General features: G+C 34.2%; 1 protein-coding gene across 1 annotated transcript; it reads left to right on the forward strand.

Moving 5' to 3' along the window:
• Positions 1–12,199: 12,199 nt before the first annotated feature.
• On the forward strand, positions 12,200–12,619 carry LOC131148008 (uncharacterized). Its single transcript, XM_058097747.1, has one exon. It carries the CDS (start codon positions 12,200–12,202, stop codon positions 12,617–12,619), a length of 420 nt encoding a protein of 139 aa, XP_057953730.1.
• The last annotated feature ends 10,085 nt before the right edge of the window (positions 12,620–22,704 follow it).

Consider the following 22,704-nt stretch of genomic DNA (forward strand, 5'->3'; position numbering starts at 1 on the left):
CGTTCACATTTGTTTATAGCCTAATTCATGCTATTTGGTACACTTGGATCTACACCAAAATTAATTACATTAACTTGAATATAAATAAAAATAATAATTAAGAAAAAACATAAGAAGAATTTGGCTTTTGAAAACTCAAAGTACTACTTTAGGGTTTCTAATTTTTGCATGCAAAAAGTTCACAAATTACATCATTTTGGAGATTATTATATTGAAATAAAATTATTTTTAGGAAAAGCTCCATTTGAGGCCAATTCAATTTTGGGAAATAATTATTTTTAAAGTATAGGAAAGTCTGACTTGTTTGTTCTCCCACATAATAAATATAAAAAGTAGTCTTCAAAAGTAATTAATGAAAAGAACTTATAAAGTCATTTAACAATGTGGTTGAAAAATAAGTAATAATATCAAATAAAATTATTAAATTGTCAAATAATTAATTGTTGACAAAAAATATTAAGCAAGAGTTTTTTTTTTTTTTTTTTCTATTTTCGATGATTGTGATTGAACTTTTAAAAGCTTCTAAAGAATTTTTCAGCTTCTTGCATGTTGAAAAATATTAAAAATGTTGCCCTCTAATTTCATGTTTGACTTCATTTAAAAAGTATAGCACCAACCCTAAAAAAGAGAGCTCAAATTCATAAAAGGTGTGTTGTGACTTGCCTTTTTATTATAATTCAACAAAATGTAATATTTAGCATGAAAGAAAAAAAAAAAAAGCAAAATCAATGAAAGGAACTTTTAATGCAAAATTTGATTTTGTTTTGTTTTTATAAAATATTAAGTACCATTTAAATACACCGGTGATATTTTCAAAATGATTGTAACATCTTTATTTGATCTCTGCTGTTATGGTGTGACTTTTATATTTGGGATTTATAAACAAAGGGAAAAAAACGTATGGATGCTTCTTGGTGTGGTGTAGCAATAGGGACTCGTTGACGAGTAGATATCGAGAGTAAGAAATTTTCAGAGTTGAAGACTCGTCAACGAGAGGATGTATTAGTTGACAAGTGGGCTTCTTTGGCTCGTCGATAAATCTCTTGTATTCGTTGACGAGTGCTTCTGGGTTGCGAGAAAATGTTTGAATTTTGAATGTAAACAGTGTAACGGTTGGGGATTCAGAGAGAAGCCTCCGAGGGCTTATTATATATGTTCTTCTGGGCATATTTTGACACGTAAGAAAATAAGACTGGGTGAGAGAATGAGAGAAGATCATTGAGTGTGTATCTTTGATTTTCATACTGAAATCTCTTACCGATTACTCCCGTGGATGTAGGTTTTACCAAATCACGTAATTTCTAGTATCATTGCTCTTATCTTTACTTTCTTTATATTGTTATGATTGTGAAATAATTCTATATTTCGCCATTGAGATTATTGCATATAGTATTGTTTGATATTTTATAATGTTTATTCCGTTGTGTATTGTTGGAAGAGACTTTTTTTTTTTTACAATAGTCTCTAATAATGTTGTTTAGAAACACAAATAATTCAAAACTGTAAATTAAAATTAATTTATTTTTAGAATATATGGAACTGTATAATTTTTTATTAAAATTTATCTAAATTTACATACTCTAAAATCCGTAATCTTAAATTTGAATTCTCAAGTGCAATGTAAAAAATTTCATTTTAAATAAATAATGGATTGATTTCGATTAGTTATTATTATTATTTTTTTATCATTCATTGCAATATTATATTGTCACATTGAAAAAGTGAATCCATTAAAAAAGGAAAAAAAACTATGGAATGATTATAGCAAATACACATTTATTTGCTATTTGTATTAATATTTATATAATTGGTTTTTTCCTCTTTTAAACTATGGAATGATTATAGAAAATACATTATAATATTATATATATTATTATGAAACAAAACATGCAAAATGGAATGGATTCGGCTTGCCATTTTTCTCATTCTTTACAAAAGAATTTCATCATGAAGAAAAAGTAAATCCATTAAAAACAAATTATGAAATTGTTTCATTAAATCCACGCTCTCTAAACTTTTATTGATAAAGCAATAATTTTTTCTGTAGCTAATATAATATTATTATTTAATGAAATAAGCAAAATTTAAATTGGAAAATTTTTCAAAGCCATTGCAATATTCTAATTTCTATCCCGGTAAGAAAAATGTAAAAGTCAACAGAAAGAATTCGTGAAATGAGAAGCTTCTTTTTAAAAAATAAAAATATGTTTGGTACTTTTCTAGTTTCTAATATTATAAAAAGAATTCTCATTTGGTGTCTTCTTTTTAAAATTTCAAATTTAACCATTTAATTACTAATAATTATCTCAAAATATTCCTTTAGTGGCATACAACTATCTCAAAATATGTGAAATTTATTCATATTAGTCATTGGCATACTTTGCAACTTTCTTTGTACAAGGATATTTCAGATAACTATGAGTAGCTACAGAGATAAATTTGATATAATTATAAGTGTATTTTGAGACAGTTGTAAACAGTTAAAAGGGTATTTTTTTTTTTTTGGATAATTATTGGAGTTATAACATAAATTTTCCTTTTTTCTCATACTTTTCAAATTCCAAACGAAATTAAGTAAATTTGTATAACCTGATTTAGAGCTGCAAATAAGCTTAGCCGTTTGTGAGCTACTCGGTGCTGACTTTTTAAATTAATAGCTCGTGAGTCGGCTGATTTAACAACTTGCAATCCAGCTCGTTATCAGCACTCTTAGTAACTCGTGAACTAACTCGATATTTAGCGTGTGAACTAACTCGATATTAGGCTCGTGAACTAATTCAATATAAATCACATTAAATATTTGATTTAATTAGTTTGAAACGAGTTTTAGTCGAACCAATTTTAAGCTCGAACACGAACTCAAACTCAAACTCGAGCTCGGCTTGTTTACAAGTGAAATGAGTTTTAGTCGAGTCGAATTCGAGCCGAGCTCGAATTATGCTAAATGAACCGAACTCAAATAGAAAATTTTGAGCTCAAGTTGAGCTCCAGCTCAGGTCAAGCTCACTTATAAATAAATAAACCGAGCTCGAGCTCGCCAAAGCTCGACTAGGCTTGGCTCATTTGCCGCCCTAACCCGATTATATGTGTCAGTGGGTTCTCATGGAAGAAAACAACCCCATGGGATGAAACAGTTTGCTCTCTCCATTACCAATTACCAACCGCATTAAGATAATCCGAGAAGCCCAATAATCAAACTTGGGCCGAGCCCATTCGATGTAGACGGAGAACGGAGACTGGGCTTGATGTTAAGCCCATATGTATCCTGCTTGCAAGCCCATGATGCATAATGTGCTCGAAAAAATTGCAACAAACAGGATGATCCAGTGGCCCAGTTGGGATCCTTTTTTAGTGAGGGGTATTATTTGCACTCTAAATTTTTTATGAAAAAATTTAAATTTTAAAATTATTTATTTATCACACCTTCCTATACCAACTATTAAAACATAATACTCAACTAATAAAAATAAATAAATAAATAACATATTAATATTTTCACTACAAAAATTTCAAAAAAAAAAATATTTTAAAAAATTATAAAAACACCAAATTATATATAATCAATAGTATGAAAAATAAAGTATATTTATCTAGTCACTTTTCTGATTGAATTTTTATAAATTTTCTTCAATTAATGTTTCTAATTAAAAATTATTAATTAAATTTAAGATTTTCTTTTTTAAAAGATTAAGCATATGGAAAGACGACCTTAGATTTTCTATATAAATTCTATATTTTCTCCAAATAGTTCAAGTCTGTATGTGCATTTGTATTACATTGTATTTCGTACAATCATTTATACTTTAGATAATGAACTTTCTAGTGAATATATAAATTTTTACTACACAAAAAATCAATTATAAGATTTAAAAATACTCATATAATTAATCTCAACCATGTAAGAAATATTTTTCTTATATAATTAGAGTGCACGTGTCTACAAAGATGTAAAAAGAAATTATCACGTAATCCTTTTGATTAGAGTTAAAAAAAATAACAATTAGATTAATTGTTGCATTTTTAATAATTTCTAATTATTATTGAGATTTACTCTTGTTATTTTTTGTACATCAAACAAATATAAAGTGTACAAGTAATTTAGATGATTGAATAAATTTGAGAAGCTTAAGTTAAATTAAAATAATACCTTTTTGGGTTCTACCCAATAATAAAAAATTAAATTTTTTTTCATAAAAAAATTACCAAAAAGAAAAAGTGTCATCCCCTAACTAATTTAGCCAATTGCCCAAAAAACTCTTCAGAGGAACTATTTGCGCAACAAATGATAATAGAGTATGCATAAAGATAACTAAATTAAAGAATGAGAGTAAATGCAATTTTTTTATTTTTATTTCTTAAGAAAATACCCTTGCATGTAGGTTTTTTCTTTACCTTCACCTTATTAGTAACCTTCATACTTTAAACGATCCAAAAATTCTTTCATGTTAATAAAGTAGATAATTTAGTTAAAATTCAATGAAAACTATATTAAGTATAAATATGCAAATGATCTATTTAGTTGAAGGACTTTAAAAATATAAATTTGTTTTAATATGATCATGTAAGGAAAAATTAAATATTAATAATGTATAAAATTAAAATTTTGTTTGATATGGTAATATTTTTTTCGTAATGTCTTCGATAACAAAACATTCCAACGTTTTTCAAATTTCAAATGAAATATAAAACATTTTCAATAATATTTTTATTTATATACTTTGTCATCCTTTAATATTTGTGGATCCACCACTAGTGTGAACGATGAATAATAAATGAAATTTGATTTGATCTTATATACAATTTGAATGTTAGAGTCAAAATCATATTCTTTCTTTTATGTTCTTGAAAAAATCAATAAATACCATAAATTTGTCTCCAATTAAGTTAATTAGATATTATGGGATCAAAATTGAATGAATAATTAAGTACTCAATACTCATATCATGATGCTATATGGTCAAGGCTTCTTGTTCAATTTCCTTAGAATATTTTAAATATGTTTATAATGTTAGGACCAGAGGAACTCATGGGTGGGGTTGATACACATGGGTGAACACTAATTTGACCTAGAAGCTCAAGCTAATTGGGAGTTGGGTCCATCCATGTATATAAACACCCATTATCCACTTTAATTTTCTAATGTGGGACAAGCTCACAAGTGGAATTCTCAACAATCTCCCCCTCACTTGTGAGTTCCTGCTCCCCCTTGAACGAAAATCGTCTCCTTTCTGGGACAATTCTCCAACAGTTGCTCAAGTGGGCCTTACTACTGGCGTCTTACGTGACTCAGATTGCATTCCACGTGCCTCCAAACCAATCCTACCTCCCACGTCTTAACCCTATTCGGATCCATCCTTAGCCTAGATGATCCTTATTGGCCTCAGCCACACACTTGGTCCTCCAACTGTTAGCACGTCAGGAGAATTAGCTTCTCGTCTAGACTTTTACGATGTCGCTCACCCAAAGTTACGAATCGTCGGCTCTGATACCACTTTTTAGGACCCTGTGAGCATCTAGATCAAAGTGACACCAAGAATTTTACATGGTTCGGTCAATAACGACCTATGTCCATGGAGCACACACCAAAATTCAATAACTCGCCAGAAAATTTTACAATTCTCTCTCTCTCTTCCTCCCTTCTTCCTCTCAGCTCTCTCTAAGCTACACTGTGCTCTCTCTGCACTTCTGTGCTATGCTATATCACTTTCCACAGCCCTCTTTATATAGGTTTGGAAGTTACATCATGATTAAATACAAAACAATCAAATTAATCACGAATGGAAGTTTATAATGGAGAGTTTAATTGAGAGACAATTCCACTGCGTTTTCTAACTCAGCAATACGTCGTCTCCAGCTGTCTCTTGGCTCCATCTCTAACAATCTCCCACTTGGAGACAGAGACACCTCCTTAACCAATATCATGAATAAATGATGTGCTCATAATATGTGTCTTCAAGCATGAAGACCAACTGAAGTTGAACACAACTTCAGCTTCTCTCTAGTCACCACTTTAGTTAATATATCTGCCGGATTTTTGTTACCTTGGATTTTTTCAAGTATCAACACACCATCCTCTATCAGAGATCTGACAAAGTGGTAACGCAATCCAATATGCTTAGTTTTGGAATGAAATGTTGAATTCTTTGCCAGATGTATCGCACTCTGACTGTCACTGTACAAAACATTCCTTTCTTGCTTTAATCCAAGCTCCGTTAACAAACCTTGAAGCCAAATCATTTCTTTACTGGCTTCTATCACTGCTATATACTCAACTTCTGTAGTAGATAAGATAACAATCTTTTGTATCTGCGACATCCAACTAACAGTTGTTGTGCCAACAGTGAACACGTATCCGGTGGTGCTCCTGCGGTGATCTATTTCACCAGCAAAATCGACATCTACATATCCTTTGACTTTCAAGTCTCTTTTGCCGAAACATAAGCACTTATCAATAGTGCCTTTGAGGTACCTGAAGATCCACTTCACTGCTTCCTAGTGAGTCTTCCCTGGATTAGACATGAATCTACTGACTGCTTCCACTGCTTGGCCAATGTCCGGTCTGGTATAAACCATGGCGTACATAAGACTTCCAATAACTGAGGCATAAGGAACCTTAGCCATGAAGTCCTTCTCTTCATCTGTCTGGGGAACCTGATCCTTGGAGAGGCAAAAGTGTCCTTCAAAAGGTGTATTTACTGCTTTGGCGTTGCTCATGTTAAACCTCTGTGGAACACGGCTAATGTACTCCGACTGAGATAACTGCAATATTCCCTTTCGCTTATCTCTATAGATTCGCATCCCAAGTATCTGCTTTGCTAAGCCTAAGTCCTTCATGTCAAATTCCATTGACAATTGCTGCTTCAATTTTCTGATCTCTTCTATATCTGGTCCTGCGATCAACATGTCATCTACATGTAACAACATAATGATATAGCTATACTGATACCTCTTGAAGTAGCAACAGTGGTCGGCGTTACACTTTATAAAATCATTCCTGTGCATAAAGCCATCAAATATTCGGTACCATTGTTTGGGAGCTTGTTTGAGACCGTACAAGCTCTTCTTCAACCTGCACACCAGATTCTCTTTACCTTTCTCTGAGAATCCTTTTGATTGATGCATATAGATTTCCTCATCAAGATCACCGTGAAGAAATTCCGTCTTCACATTTAACTTTTTAAGATGTAAACCCTCTGAGACAACAATACTCAGAACAGAGACTTGGTGGATGTTATATGCTTGATATTGAACGCCACAGATTTTGACAACGTCATTCTGATGGCTCCGAGGGCTTTTCGATTAAGCAACTCGCACGCATCCTCGTTCATGGATATTGGCTTACACTTCAACGGTAAGTGCAATTCCTTCCCAAACATATAGTCTTCTATCTGCATCTTCCAGAAACTGAAATTGTTCCCGTTGAATATTTCGATTTTTGAGCTCTTTTCATTCGACATCTCAATACTAATCTAAAGATGGAATTAGCTCAAATGGATAGTACGGATGAATCCGGAGCGATCGAAAACCCTAGAAATGGTTCGAGTCGCTCGAAATCGGACCCAAAATGACTCCGAAAAGCTCAGTCAAAGTTTCGGTCAAACCTGGTCAAGCTTGCTGACGTGGCACTGCTAACGTGGCACCTCAGCTGACATGGCAAAGGTGGGGCCTACTGATGACATGGCAGGGGTCCACATGATGATGTGGCGCTAACGTGGCAGTGTGGGGCCCACTAATGACGTGGCCGATGACATGGCGGGACCTGCTGACGTGGCCTTCGCTAACATGGCGAAGCTGGCGTGGCCGGTTTTGAAAAGGCGGGTTGGATCCGAGTCGTGGTCGAATCTTGAGTTCACTCGAGTCTGAGAGTTTTTCCGAGTCAGGCCAGGTAGCGAACCGAGTTGGGTCGAGGCGGTTCGGGCAAGGAAGACACATGCGACGCATCGCCGGCGGGTGGAGAGATGTCTTTCTCCAGCAAAGCGCGTGTGGTGTTATCTGAACTCCATTCGAACTCCGGCGTACACGCTTCTCTTCGTCTCGGCGAGCTGAATGCGATGGTGGCCTCAAAACATAGTTTCGATCTACTGGACAGAGCTTTGAATTTTGGGATCACTTCCGATCTGGCTTTTATGCTCAAACCGGGTTCTGATACCACTTGTTAGGACCGGAGGAGCCCATGGGTGGGGTTGATACACATGGGTGAACACCAATTTGACCCAAAAGCTCAAGCTAATTGGGAGTTGGGTCCATCCATGTATATAAGCACCCATTATCCACTTTAATTTTCCAATGTGAGACAAACTCACAAGTGGAATTCTCAACATATAATGTATATGAATTTAGAGTAAATTTGACTCAATTTTTCTTATATATATCATTAAAATATCAACTTTGTCATTCTTAAAACCTAAATTTGTCTTAAAGTTTTTTAAATGTGTCTTAAAAATTGTCTTTAATTTGTTCATAATTTATGTGATTTGAAATTGTCTTTAATTTGTTCATAATTTATGTAAGGAGTAAATTTAAATTAAATATGTTCATAATTTATGCAAATTTGGAGTAATTGTCTTAAATTTTTTAAAAATTGTCTTGAATGTGTTTATAATTTATGGGAATTTGGAGTAAAATTATATCAAATTTGACCTATATTTCTTCTTGCAAGATAAAATTGGTGATGACCTGTGACGTCGCTCTCCGACTTCCGATGACCTGAAAAGGATGAAAACACAGCAGGCTTGGAGGACCCGGGGTGTACTCCGGGGGATCACTCTGATGCTTAAGTAAGGGAACGTTTCAAAGAAGTTGAGTGCAACAGTAAAGTGGGTTAAGAGTGAGTTACCTTCTTTATAGTGGCGAGGTTTGACCCTTGGGGTGATCCGCCATTATGACGTGGGAGCGTGAATCACTCCGGAGGTTTAAAGCACCAGCGTAGATCACTCTAAGTGTTTAAGGCACCAGTGTGGATCTCTCCCTTCATTATTGGATTAGAGCTAATTGCTCTTGTCAGAGGATTTGACTTGGATAGTAATTGCTGTATTTTGACTTCCTTTTACAAGTTGATATATTTAGGGCACATCATTTCCTAAATTTTGTCTCAAATTTATCTTTAGGTTCTCCTAAATTTGATTTAAACTTGTTGTTCAATTTCTTGATTTCTATATAATTTGTTAAATGTGTTCCAATTTATATGAATTTGGAGTAAATTTGTTCAAAAAAAAAAAAAAACTAGAGCTGACTCCAAATCAATTTTAAAATTATAAGATCATGACCATCACCTTCATAAAATAAAAGGTCTCATAGATTTTATATATACCAAGTATCATTACATGTCATACACTTTATTTCTAGGAAATTAGATATGGCAGACAAAACATTAGTAACATATACTGTATCTTAGTATCGTTAACTTTATTATTAGACTTAAAAATGGTGGAAAACTCCAATAAGAGATTCATTACTTTTTTGTTGCGTATTTATAGTTCCATTTTGAATAGTTATTAGACTTAAAAACATTAGTAACATTCGTAACATTTTTAAGTCTAATAACTATGACTATTCAAAATATAACATTAGTAACATATACTTTATCTTAGTATCATCAACTTTATTGAAAGATCTTTCAAAAACTAGGACCAAAGTGGCTCACATCACATTATCACTTAAAAACAAAATTGACCCAGAACGGCTATTTAATCATTTGAACTAACATTGACACTCTTTCTTTGTGTGCGTGGGTGGTGAAAAAAGGCCAATAGAACTAAAGGCTTATGATATATTTGTACTGTTAATGAATGCATTTAAAAATTTTGTACAAAACACTCAAATTTATTTTAGCTAGGTGGGGCATTCACATTTGTTTATAGCCTAATTCATGCTAATTGGTACACTTGGATCTGCACCAAAATTAATTACATTAACTTGAATATAAATAAAAAATAATTAAAAAAAAACATAATAAAAATTTGGCTTTTGAAAACTCAAAGTATTACTCTAGGGTTTCTGATTTTTGCATGCAAAACTCAAGTTCACAAATTACATCATTTTGGAGAATATTATATTGAAATAAAATTATTTTTAGGAAAAGCTCCATTTGAGGCCTATTCAATTATGGAAAATAATTATTTTTGAAGTATAAGAAAGTCTGACTTGTTTGTTCTCCGACATAATAAATGTTTATTTTGCTGATAAAAAGTAGTCATCAAAAGTAATTAATGATAAGAACTTATAAAGTCATTTAACAATGTGGTTGAAAAATAAGTAATAATATCAAATAAAATTATTAAATTGTCAAATAATTAATTGTTGACCAAAAATATTAAGCAAGAGTTTTTTTTTTTTTTTTCTATTTTCCATGATTGTGATTGAACTTTTAAAAGCTTCTAAAGAATTTTTAAGCTTCTTGCCTGTTGAAAAATATTAAAAATGTTGGGCTAAAATTTCATGTTTTTTACTTCATTTAAAAAGTAAAGCACCAACCCTAAAAAAGAGAACTCAAATTTGTAAAAGGTGTGTTGTGACTTGCCTTTTTATTATAATTCAACAAAATGTAATATTTAGCATGAAAAAAAAAATCAAAATCAATGAAAGGAACTTTTAATGCAAAATTTGATTTTGTTTTTTTAAATTTTAAGTACCATTTAAATAGAGCCAATGATATTTCGAAAATGATTGTAACATTTTTATTTGGTCTTTATTGTTTGTCGTGTGACTCTTATACTTGGGGTTTATTAACAAAGAAAAGGAAAAACATATGGATGTTTCTTGGTGTGGTGTAGCAGCGGGGACTCGTCGACGAGTGCCCTGTGCTCGTCGACGAGTAGATACCGAGAGTCAGAAATTCTCAGAGTTGAAGACTCGTCAACGAGAGTATAGATTAGTTGACGAGTGGGCTTCTTTGGCTCGTCGATGAATGCCCTGTACTCATCGACGAGTGCTTCTGGGTTACGAAAAAATATTTGAATTTTGAATATAAACGGTGTGACGGTTGGGGATTTGGAGGGGAAGCCTCCGAGGACTTGTTATATATGTTCTTCTGGGCATATTTTGACATGTAAGAAAGTAAGAGAGGGGTGAGAGAAGGAGAGAAGATCATTGAGTGTGTATCTTTGATTTTCATAGTGAAATTTCTTACCGATTGCTCCCATAGATGTAGGCTTTACCGAAGCACGTAATTTCTGGTGTCATTGCTCTTATCTTACTTTCTTTATGTTACTATGATTGTGAAATAATTCTGTATTTTACCATTGAGATTGTTGCATATAGTATTGTTTGATCCTTTACAATGTTTATTCCGTTGTGCATTGTTGGAAAAGCCTTTTTTTTTTTTTTTTTAACAATAGTCTCTAATAATGTTGTTTAGAAACACAAATAATTCAAAGTTGTAAATTAAAATTAATTTATTTTTAGAATATATGGAACTATATAATTTTTTATTAAAATTTATCTAAATTTACATACTTCAAAACCCGTAATCTTAAATTTGAATTCTCAAGTACAATGTAAAAAATTTCATTTTAAATAAGTAATGGATTGATTTCAATTAGGTTTTTTTTTTAATCATTCATTGCAATATTATATTGTCACAATGAAAAAGTGAATCCATTAAAAAATTAAAAAAAAACTATGGAATGATTATAGCAAATACACATTTTTTTGCTATTTGTATTAAAATTTATATAATTGGTTTTTTCTTCATTTAAACTATGGTCTGATTATAGCAAATACATTATAATATTATATATATTATTATGAAACAAAACATGCATAATGGAATGGATTTGGCTTGCCATTTTTCTCATCCTTTGCAAAAGAATTTCATCATGAAGAAAAAGTAAATCCATTAAAGACAAATTATGAAATTGTTTTATTAAATGTTGAAGATTGAAGGAAGCTGAACTATCTGCGAGCACCAGTCCATAACAGTTCAGATTCCTTTCCTTTTCTTTGTTTTTTTTTATTATTCTTCTTTCCGTTACAGAAAATTGTTAGGAATACCAGTTTTTTATTCCTATAGTTAGCAACTAACTCATTCCTTGATTCCATTTTGTTTTCTATATATACTGCTCTTGTAAAGTACTTTAACACAGAAGGAATACACAAAAATTCTCTCCATCTCTCTTTCTTTGTTCCCCCCTTCTTTCCCTGTGTTCAATCTGTTTTGCTCAGCAATTCACACTCACAACAAGCAGAGGCAAAATCTTATATGGTATCAGAGCCAATGATGGAGGAATCCTTCAATACCAGCCAAACAACTCCTCCAAACCCATCGCCAAACACCATTCCTACACAGCCAAACACCAATTCGTCAGGAGCTGTTTCTCACGACCCAACGCAGCCTACTAGTCCTTATTATATTGGCAACAGTAATGATTTAGGTGCCATGCTTGTCACACATACCTTGGACTCCAACAACTACTATTCTTGGGCCAGATCTATGAAAAGGGCTTTGTGGATTAAGAACAAGCTCGGGTTTATTGATGGTACCATCTATGAACCTTCTGACCCCAATGATCCTCTAATGGATCATTGGCTGAGCTGCAATGACATCGTGATAACATGGATGCAGAACACATTGGCAGTTGATATCAAGTCTAGCACTACATATGCAGAGACTGTGCATTAGCATTGGTTGGAGCTGGAACAACGTTTTGCTCAGCAAAATGCTCCAAGAATTTTCGAGGTGAAGCAAGGCATCACAGACCTAAAGCAAAACCAAGACTCAGTAAGCATTTATTTCTCTAAACTTAAAACTTTGCTTGATGAATTACTCAATTATGAGTCAATCCCTAATTGTACCTATGGAGGATTAAAGGTTGTAGTTCAGAATCAGTAAAAGAATTGTGTGATGAAATTCTTAATGGGGCTCAATGATATTTATAAGGCTATTAAGGCTCAGATTCTACTGATCGAACCTTTTCCCAGCTTGAATGAGGTTTACTCTATTATTCATCAAGAGGAAAAGAGAAGAGAAATCTCTATAAACAACCTAGGGAGCGATTCTATGGCTATGGTAGGCAAAGGAAATTTTAGCAAACAATCTACTAGGCAACAAAGAAGGGAAAGGTATTATTGTTCCTTTTATAAAATCCAAGGACACTCTCTGGAGAGATGCTTCAAAGCAAATCCAAACAAGCCCACATGTACTCATTGCTAAATGCCGGGCCACACAGTAGACAAATGTTTCAAACTGCATGGATACCCAGCAAGATATAAGGGAGAAGGAGGAACAAACCTATCATAAACCTGGAAAATGCAAATGCAGCAGTTGATCTAGAGCAGGAGGTTCTGAAAGACAAACCTCAAATGTTACTGACTCAAGAGCAGTGTACTCAGCTTCTGGCTCTCTTGAGACCTGTCTCCAGCAACCAAGCCTTCACTCCCTTGGCCAATCATGTCCATGCCACGGTTACACCTTCATCCTCAGATGCAAATACTCACAAAATCTCGGGTATATCACTGTGTCTCTCTGCTTTTACTCCCAAATCCAGCAATATCTCAGAAACTCCTTGGATTCTTGACACTAGATTAAAGACCACATGATCTGCTCCAAGTCTTTATTTCATTCTATCTAAAGAACTATCACCTCCTTTGTAGCCTTGCCAAATGGTGAGATTTCGCCTGTTACTCATATAGAAGCAGTCAAAGTCACCAAAAATCTTACACTGCATAATGTCCTTTGCGTCCCCAATTTCTCCTTTAATCTGATTTCAGCAAAGAAAATGACTCAAGAACTAAATTATTGTTTTGTTTTCTTCTTTGATTGCTATTATATTCAGGACCTTTTGACTTGGACAACGACTGACATGAGTGAAGTAAGGCAAGGACTCTATCATATGCTGCAAAAGGAAGTCTCTCCTTCAGCTTTATTTGGCTTTTTATCCAAATACAAACTCAAAACCAGCCTTTCAGCCTCTGTCAGCGACAACAGTGAATTTTTTTTATCTCTGGCACTATAGATTAGGCCACTCTTCTTACACTCAATTTGACACAGATACCAAAGTCAGCATACCAAAACCCTCTGATGATCACCCATGTCTCATTTGTCCTCTAGCTAAACAACACAAGTTGTCATTCCCTACTAGCTAGCATCAATCTAAGAAATGTTTTGAACTTATACATTGTGATATATGGGGTCCATGTAATGAGATTAGTCATGATGGCTGCAAATATTTTCAGACTATTGTGGATGATTTCAATAGGTGTACTTGGACTTATACATTGAAATTGAAATTAGAAGCCAGCATCAATTTACAAAACTTTTGTGCAATGGTAAAAACCCAATTTGAAACAAAAGTGAAAACCATTCGGAGTGATAATGGAGGTGAGTTTGACATGAAAGTATTTTATCTAAAACATGGGATTTTGCACCAAAGAACATGCGTGGAGACACCTCAACAAAATGCTACTGTTGAAAGGAAACATCAGCATATTTTAAATGTTGCAAGAGTATTAAAATTTCAAAGTAGAATTTCATTGAAGTATTGGAACCACTGCATTCTTACGGTTGTTTATCTCATTAATAGAACTCCATCTCCACTATTAAATCATAAAAACCCTTTTGAGATTTTGTTCAAAAGAAAACCCAGCTATGCTCATTTAAAGGTTTTTGGGTGCCTGGCTTTTGCTACCACTTTGGTTAACGGAAGACATAAATTTGATCCAAGGGCTAGAAAGTTTATATTTATTGGCTATCCTTTTGGTGTCAAAGGATATAGACTTCTGGACCTAGATACTGAAAAGATTTTCATCTCTCAAAATGTTGTGTTTTATGAAACTGTTTTTCCATTCAAAACAGACAAAATCAGCCATCCTGACACTAATCTCAGCAACACTAATCCACTACCAAATCAAAACGAACTAAGTTTTACTCAGAACCCTGTCATTTCCATTCCCACTCCTGTTTATAACCACTCTAAAGACATTGTCAACCCCAATATCATTTCAGAAGCAGAGCCAATGCCTGTTGTATCACATGATTCACAAAACAACGAAATGATCAGTTATCAAAATAACTCCAGACCAGAAATAGAAACTCATGACAACCCCCATACACACTTACCCCGAAGATCAACCAGAATAAGGAGAGCTCCTACCCATTTGCAACATTTCATATGTCAGCAGTCAACCTTTCTTCTCCCATCTCAGGCCTTGGACAAGCAGAAAAACCAAATCTTATCGGGTAAGCCCCTCTCCCCTAAGTACCAACATATCTTATGATAAGTTATCTACACCATACAAGACTTTTGTGACCTCCATAACCTCACACACTAAACCTAGAACTTACCTAGAAGCCAGTACATCATCTAAGTGGGTCGAGGCCATGAAAACTGAAATTGCTGCCCTTGAACTCAATGACACTTGGGTTATTATGGATTTTCCCCCTGACAAAGAACCAATAGGATGTAAATGGGTTTACAAAATCAAATTTCTTATTGATGATAGCAGAGAAAGATACAAGGTCAGGCTTGTTGGTAAGGGGTACATGTTAGCTTTAGAGGTTATGTGAGTTTAATTGCATTGTTTTGATGATAACAACCCATTAGTGGTTCTAGGTAAGCTTATCTTTACATTTCAAGCCATGATTAGTATAAATATAAATGCAAAGATTAAGTAAATTAGTAATAGGTTAGACATCATCAAAAAGGGGGAGAATGTTAGCCTTAGTGGCTACACCATCATTGTTTAATGTGTTTTGATGATATTAACCTATATGTTGTTCCTAGCGTTTTCCTATCTTTGCAGATCATGTTTAATATAGGTACTCATACATGAATTATTGGATCGAAGGCAAAGATTGGACCGAATAGACGTCAAGAAGGAAAGATCAAATGGACACGTATTCAGAATGACCCAAGCAAAACCAAAGGAAGCTTAATTATAGAATTATTTGTAATAAGGGTTGTGTGAGGTAGTATGTTTTGTAACTCTTGTGAGTGTGTTTCTTGCATGATTTCTGAGCAAGTGTTGAGAAAAACACATTCATACAAGGACACATGAATTTATAGGATTGCACTAAAGACATAAACACAAACTCACCTTTCATGGCTTTCTAAGTCAAAATAAGAGTTTGTCAAATAAATCCTAAAACTCAAATATGTTTTAAGGGACAAGTTTTTAACATCTTAGTTTTAAGAACACTTTTATACTTAGTGCCGATTGTGTTAAAACAAGTTTAATGTCCTAAAGGTTCAAAGAAAGTCAAGTATATTTATAAAAGGACATACTGAGCATATAAGGTATCAAGATGGGTTTTCAAACGTGTTTTATTAATTAAAATATCTTATATTCAAAAGGAAACTCATTTGTACAAGTTTTAATCTTCATTAGACTTAATATATTTCATATACTTTTGTCCAAGAATGTTTTAAGTCATTAAAACACTTTTTGACAAGGAAAAACAAAGCAATCATCACTACCATAGTACAACTTTGAGTTCTAAACACCTTGTGGTATTTTGAGTATAACTTTTTCTAGAAAAGTCCAAATGGAACGATCTTGGTTTCTTTGGAAAACTAAGACAAAATTCCAAAACTTTAATTTTATGATTTTTTCTGATTCAGGGACCTCTTTGACGAACACAGGGGATTCATCGACGAGTCCAACGGGCAGAATGACGCTAACGAGCGGAAAACGACTAGTTTGCCAAATAAAATATCTTTTATTTCTCCGAACGGCTAGTTAACGGCTCCTAAGGCTCTTGGGCTATAAATACAAGATATTAAACTTGTATTAACATGATTTTTGAAGGCTTTTGATCATTCTTAGTGAAAATATTTTTTTACACCAACCTAAGCACCTAGCACTTTGCATTGTTGTTCTTCATTCACAAGTGCTCATTGTCTCTTACTCTTTAATTGTGTTTGATTCATTACTTGAGAGATAGTGTGAGGTTTGTTTTGTATTTAATATTTTCTCATTTGAGGAGCATAATATTATATTTCTATCATCTTCTTGTAAAGTTCTTTGTGGATGTGGACCATTTGGTGAAGGTTCTTTGTGAACCGAAGAGGCTCTTAGTGAGCGGGTAGGAATTTGTTCTTGAGTTGTAAGGCTTCTCCGCCGGTGAAGGAGATCGTATAGTGGAATCCTTGAGTTGGTCTCAAGGCGTGGATGTAGGTTTGGTGTCGAACCACGTAAAAATACCGGTGTTGATTTTCTCTCCCTATACTCTTTATTATTTGTCTTGTGTATGATTTAAATTTCATATATTGTGATATAATTGCTTGCATCTTGTCAAGTGTTTTATTTTGTAGAGAAAATTAGTAATTTCACAAAAGAGTCCATTCACCCCCCCTTTGGACTATATACTCCTGGGCTAGGACGTCTAACAGTACACACAGCAAGAGGGGCTGGATTATCATGAAACTTTTTCTCCCGTGGCAAAAATGGTTACTGTGAGAACCTTGTTAGCCATTGTAGCAGTAAAAGGATGGTTTTTGCAGCATTTTGATGTCAATAATGCCTTCTTGCATGGGGATTTAGAGGAGGAGGTGTACATGGAGTTGCCCCCGGGGTATCCTAATGAAAGTGGGAGAAAAGTATGCAAGTTAAACAAAAGTTTGTATGGTCTCAAACAAGCCTCACGTCAATGGTACTCAAAGCTCTCAAATTTCGTCATTCACCAAGGATATGTTCAGTCCAAGGCAGACTACATCTTGTTCACAAAGATAACTGAAGGTTCTTTCATAGCTATTTTGGTATATGTGGATGATATAATAGTTGCTGGAAATGATATGGATGCAATTGATCAATTGAAGAGATCTCTTGATGACCAATTCAAAATTAAAGACCTTGGTAAGTTGAAGTATTTTCTGGGTATTGAAGTGGCCAGGACAGCAAAGGGAATTTTTTTATGCCAACGCAAATATGGTTTGGATATTTTAGGAGACTTGGGTACCATTGGCTCTACTCCATCAAAGATTCCTTTAGATCAAAATGTGAGAATGTTCAAAGAAGAAGGAGAATTACTTCCTGAGCTTGCTCTTTACAGAAGGTTGATCGGCAGATTATTGTACCTGACCATAACCAAGCCTGAACTAGCTTACTCAGTCCAAATGCTAAGTCAATTCATGAACAATCCAAGAGTGCCACACCTGCAGGTAGCTCACAAGGTGCTAGGGTCCATCAAAAGGTCACCAGGACAAGGTTTGTTCTATCCAGCAGACTCAGAAATTCAACTCAGAGGCTTTAGTGATTCAGATTGGGGGGCTTGTCCAGACACTAGGAGGTCCGTGACAGGCTATTGTGTGTTCCTTGGGAAATCCTTAGTATCTTGGAAGTCAAAGAAACAAAGTGTGGTCTCTAGGTCTTCTACAGAAGCAAAGTACCGAGCTATGGCAAATGTCAGCTGTGAATTGACTTGGCCGAGGTATTTACTTAGAGACTTACAGATTGCTCATTCACATGCCGCCTTCTTGTACTGTGATAGCAAATCAGCTATACACATTGCCACCAATCCTATATTCCATGAGAGGACAAAGCATATAGAAATAGACTGCCACTTAATTAGAGACAAGATTCAAGAGGGTTGCATCTCAATAAAACATGTGACAAGCAAGCTGCAAATGGCAGACATTCTCACAAAGAGCTTAGGCTCACAAGCTTTCTATTCGTGTTTATCCAAGATGGGAGTAGAAGACATCTACTCTCCATCTTGTGGGGGGCTGTTGAAGATTGTAAGAAGCTGAATTGTCTGCGAGCAGCAGTCCATAACAGCTCAGATTCCTTTCCTTTTCTTTGTTTTTTTTATTATTCTTCTTTTCTGTTACAGAAAATTGTTAGGAATACCAGTTTTTTATTCTTGTAGTTAGCAACTAACTCATTCCTTGATTTCATTTTGTTTTCTATATATACTGCTCTTGTACAGTACTTTAACACAGAAGGAATACATGAAAATTCTCTCCATCTCTCTTTCTCTGTTCCCCCCTTCTTTCCCTATGTTCAATCTGTTTTGCTCAACAATTCACACTCACAGCAAGCAGAGGCAAAATCTTATATTAAATCCACGCTCTTTAAACTTTTATTGATAAATCAATAATTTTTTCTGTAGCTAATATAATATTATTATTTAATGAAATAAGCAAAATTTGAATTGGACAATTTTTCGAAGCCATTGCAATATTCTAATCTCTATCCCGTAAGAAAAATGTAAAATTCAACAGAAAGAACTCATGGAATGAGAAGCTTTTTTGTAACAAATAAAAATATGTTTGGTACTTTTCTAGTTTCTAACATTATAAAAAGGATTCTCGTTTGGTGTCTTCTTTTTAAAATTTCAAATTTAATCATTTAATTACTAATAATTATCTCAAAATGTTCCTTTAGTGGCATACAACTATCTCAAAATACGTGAAATTTATTCATATTAGTTATCGGCATACTTTGCAACTTTCTATGTACAAGGATATTTCAAATAACTATGAGTAGCTACAGAGATAAATTTGATATAATTATAAGTGTATTTTGAGATAGTTGTAAACAGCTAAAAGGGTATTTTTGGATAATTATTGGAGTTATAACATAAATTTTCCTTTTTTCTCATACTTTTTAAATTCCAAATGAAATTAAGTAAATTCGTATGACCTGATTTAGAGTTGCAATTGAGCTGAGCTGATTGTGAGCTACTCAGTGCTAACTTTTTTAATTAATAGCTCGTAAGTCAGCTCATTTAACAACTTACAATCCAGCTCGTTATTAGCACGCTTAGTAACTGTGAACTAACTCGATATTTAGCGTGAGAACTAACTCGATATTAGGCTCGTGAACTAACTCAATATAAATCACATTAAATATTTGATTTAAATTTTTTTAACTTTAAAATATATTTTTCTTAAATTATATTTATTACTTATCAATTATTTCAATTAAATTGTGGTTTGATTTGTTTATTAGTTTGAAACGAGTTTCAATCGAACCAAGTTTAAGCTCGAGTTCGAACTCAAACTCAAACTCAAACTCGAGCTCAAGCTCGGCTTGTTTACAAGTGAAATGAGTTTTAGTCTAGTCGAATTCGAGTCGAGCTCGAACTCGAGTCATATATATGCTAAATGAACCGAGCTCGAGCTCGCCAAAGCTCAACTAGGCTTGGCTCGTTGCCGCCCTAACCCGATTATATGTGTCGGTGGGTTCTCATGGAAGAAAACAACCCCATGGGATGAAACAGTTTGCTCTCAGCCATTACCAATTACCAACCGCATTAAGATAATCCGAGAAGCCCAATAATCAAACTTGGGCCGAGCCCATTCAATGTAGATGGAAAACGGAGACTGGGCTTGATGTTAAGCCCATATGTATCCTGCTTGCAAGCCCATGATGCATAATGTGCTCGAAAAAATTGCAACAAACCAGGATGATCCAGTGGCCCAGTTGGGATCTTTTTTTAGTGAGGGGTATTATTTGCACTCTAAATTTTTTATGAAAAAATTAAAAATTAAAAATTATTTATTTATCACACCTTCCTATACCAACTATTAAAACATAATACTCAAGTCATAAAAATAAATAAATAACATATTAATATTTTAACTACAAAAATTTCAAAAAAAAATAAAATTATTTAAAAAAATTAAAAAACACCAAATTATATATAACCAATAGTATGAAAAATAAAGTATATTTATCTAGTTATTTTTCTGATTGAATTTTTATAAATTTTCTTCAATTAACGTTTCTAATTAAAAATTATTAATTAAATTTAAGATTTTCTTTTTTAAAAGATTAAGCTTATGGAAAGAGGAACTTAGATTTTCTAAATAAATTCTATATTTTCTCGTAATAGTTCAAGTTTGTATGTGTATTTGTATAAATACATTGTATTTTGTACAATCATTTATACTTTAGATAATGGACTTTCTAGTGAATATATATGATTTTTTACTACACAAAAAATCAATTATAAGATTTAAAAATATTCATATAATTAATCTCAACCATGTAAGAAACATTTTTCTTGCATAATTAGAGTGCATGTGTTTACAAAGATGTAAAAAGAAATTATCACGTAATCCTTTTGTTAGGACCCTGTGAGCATCGAGAAGAAAATGACACAAAGAAATTTACATGATTCGGTCAAGAACGACCTACGTTCACGGAGCACACACCAACTATTCAATAACTCGCCAGAAAAATGTTACAATTCTCTCTCTCTCTCTCTCTCTCTCTCTCCCTTCTTCCTCTCAGCTCTCTCTGCACTGTGCTGTGCTATTCTGAGCTATTGTGCTATCTCAAACATCTTCCACAACCCTCCTTTTATAGGGCTAGGATTAAATTACAATTAAGATAAAATTTAATCAAGAATGAGAGTTACAACAAAGATATAAATTGTACCATAAATTCCATCGCGTGAAATTAAATTCACCACGCGTTTTCTAACTTAGCAATGCCTCGTCTCCAGCTGTGTTTCTGGCTCCACCTCTAACAATCTCCCACTTGGAGATAGAGACACCTATTCAACCAAAGTATCATGAATAAATAATGTGCTCATAACATGTCTTCAGGCATGAAGACTAACTGAAGTTGAACACAACTTCAGCCCCTCTGTAGTCGCCACCTTCCTGTCTGCTCGATTTTTGCGGACTAATCTTATGGCTGTCATCTTCACAACTGGTGTAAAAATGCCGGTGTAGTCAATCCCTTCCTTCTGTTCGAAGTCTTTGACTACCAACTGAGGCTTGTACCTTCTGGAGCCGTCATGCTCCTCTTCGATTCTGTACACCCACTTGTTGTGAAGGCCTTTGGGTAACTTCCACATTCTGTTTGAGGTGAGGGACTTCCTCTCATCCTTCATTGCAAGCTCCCACTTGCTCGTATCTGCCACCTGACATGCTTTATAATTGCATTCGGGCTCTCCTCCATCTGTAGGAAGTAAGTAATCAATATACCTTCTGTCTGGTATATGAGACCGAGTAGATCTCCTAAGCTCCGGAGCTGGAGTAGGAGATGGTGGTGCTACAATCTGCTCCACTGGTTCCTCCACCTGAGGATTCTCAGTATTCTGCTGATGTGTCCCAACACACTCACGGGTGTCTATTTGGAAACTAACCTTCTTCTGTTTCCTGACTATACAATCCTCACACATGTCAACCTGCACTGACTGTAGACCACTCAAATTTTCTTTTGAGTGCATCACCCTGAGTCCCTTCTCACTCATGTGACCAAGTTGTTGGTGCCAGATGTTGCTGTCATCACTTCCTGCAATAATTGAAATAGACATGGAGGCATTGGAGGTTAGAAAAAGTGTTCCGCTTTTCTTACCTCGTACAATCATTAGTACACCCTTTGAGACTTTCCATTCATCACCAATGAATTTCGTCGTGTATCCCTCATCTGCCAGCTGACCAACTGAGATTAAATTCTTTCTCAGGTTTGGAATATACCTGACATCCTTCAGTTTCCATACTGACCCGTTTATACTGATCTTCACAACTCCCGTGCCAGTTACGTCGTAAGGTTGATCGTTGCCAAGGTACACCTTACCAAAATTACCTAGTGTATACTCCTCTGGGCAATCTCTGTAGCATGTGGCATGAAATAAGGTTTCGGAGTCTATGACCCAAGACTCCTACTTGCTCTCCAAAGAGCAAATTAACATCTCATCATTCTCGGAAGCAATATTTGCTTCTATCTTTGCCCTCATCTCGAATTCTTTTTTCTGACTCCTGTACTGGTTCCTATAATGACCAGTCTTTCCATAGTTCCAGCACTCAATAA

Source organism: Malania oleifera, chromosome 1 (genome assembly GCF_029873635.1).
Source record: "Malania oleifera isolate guangnan ecotype guangnan chromosome 1, ASM2987363v1, whole genome shotgun sequence".
NCBI lineage: Eukaryota > Viridiplantae > Streptophyta > Magnoliopsida > Santalales > Ximeniaceae > Malania > Malania oleifera.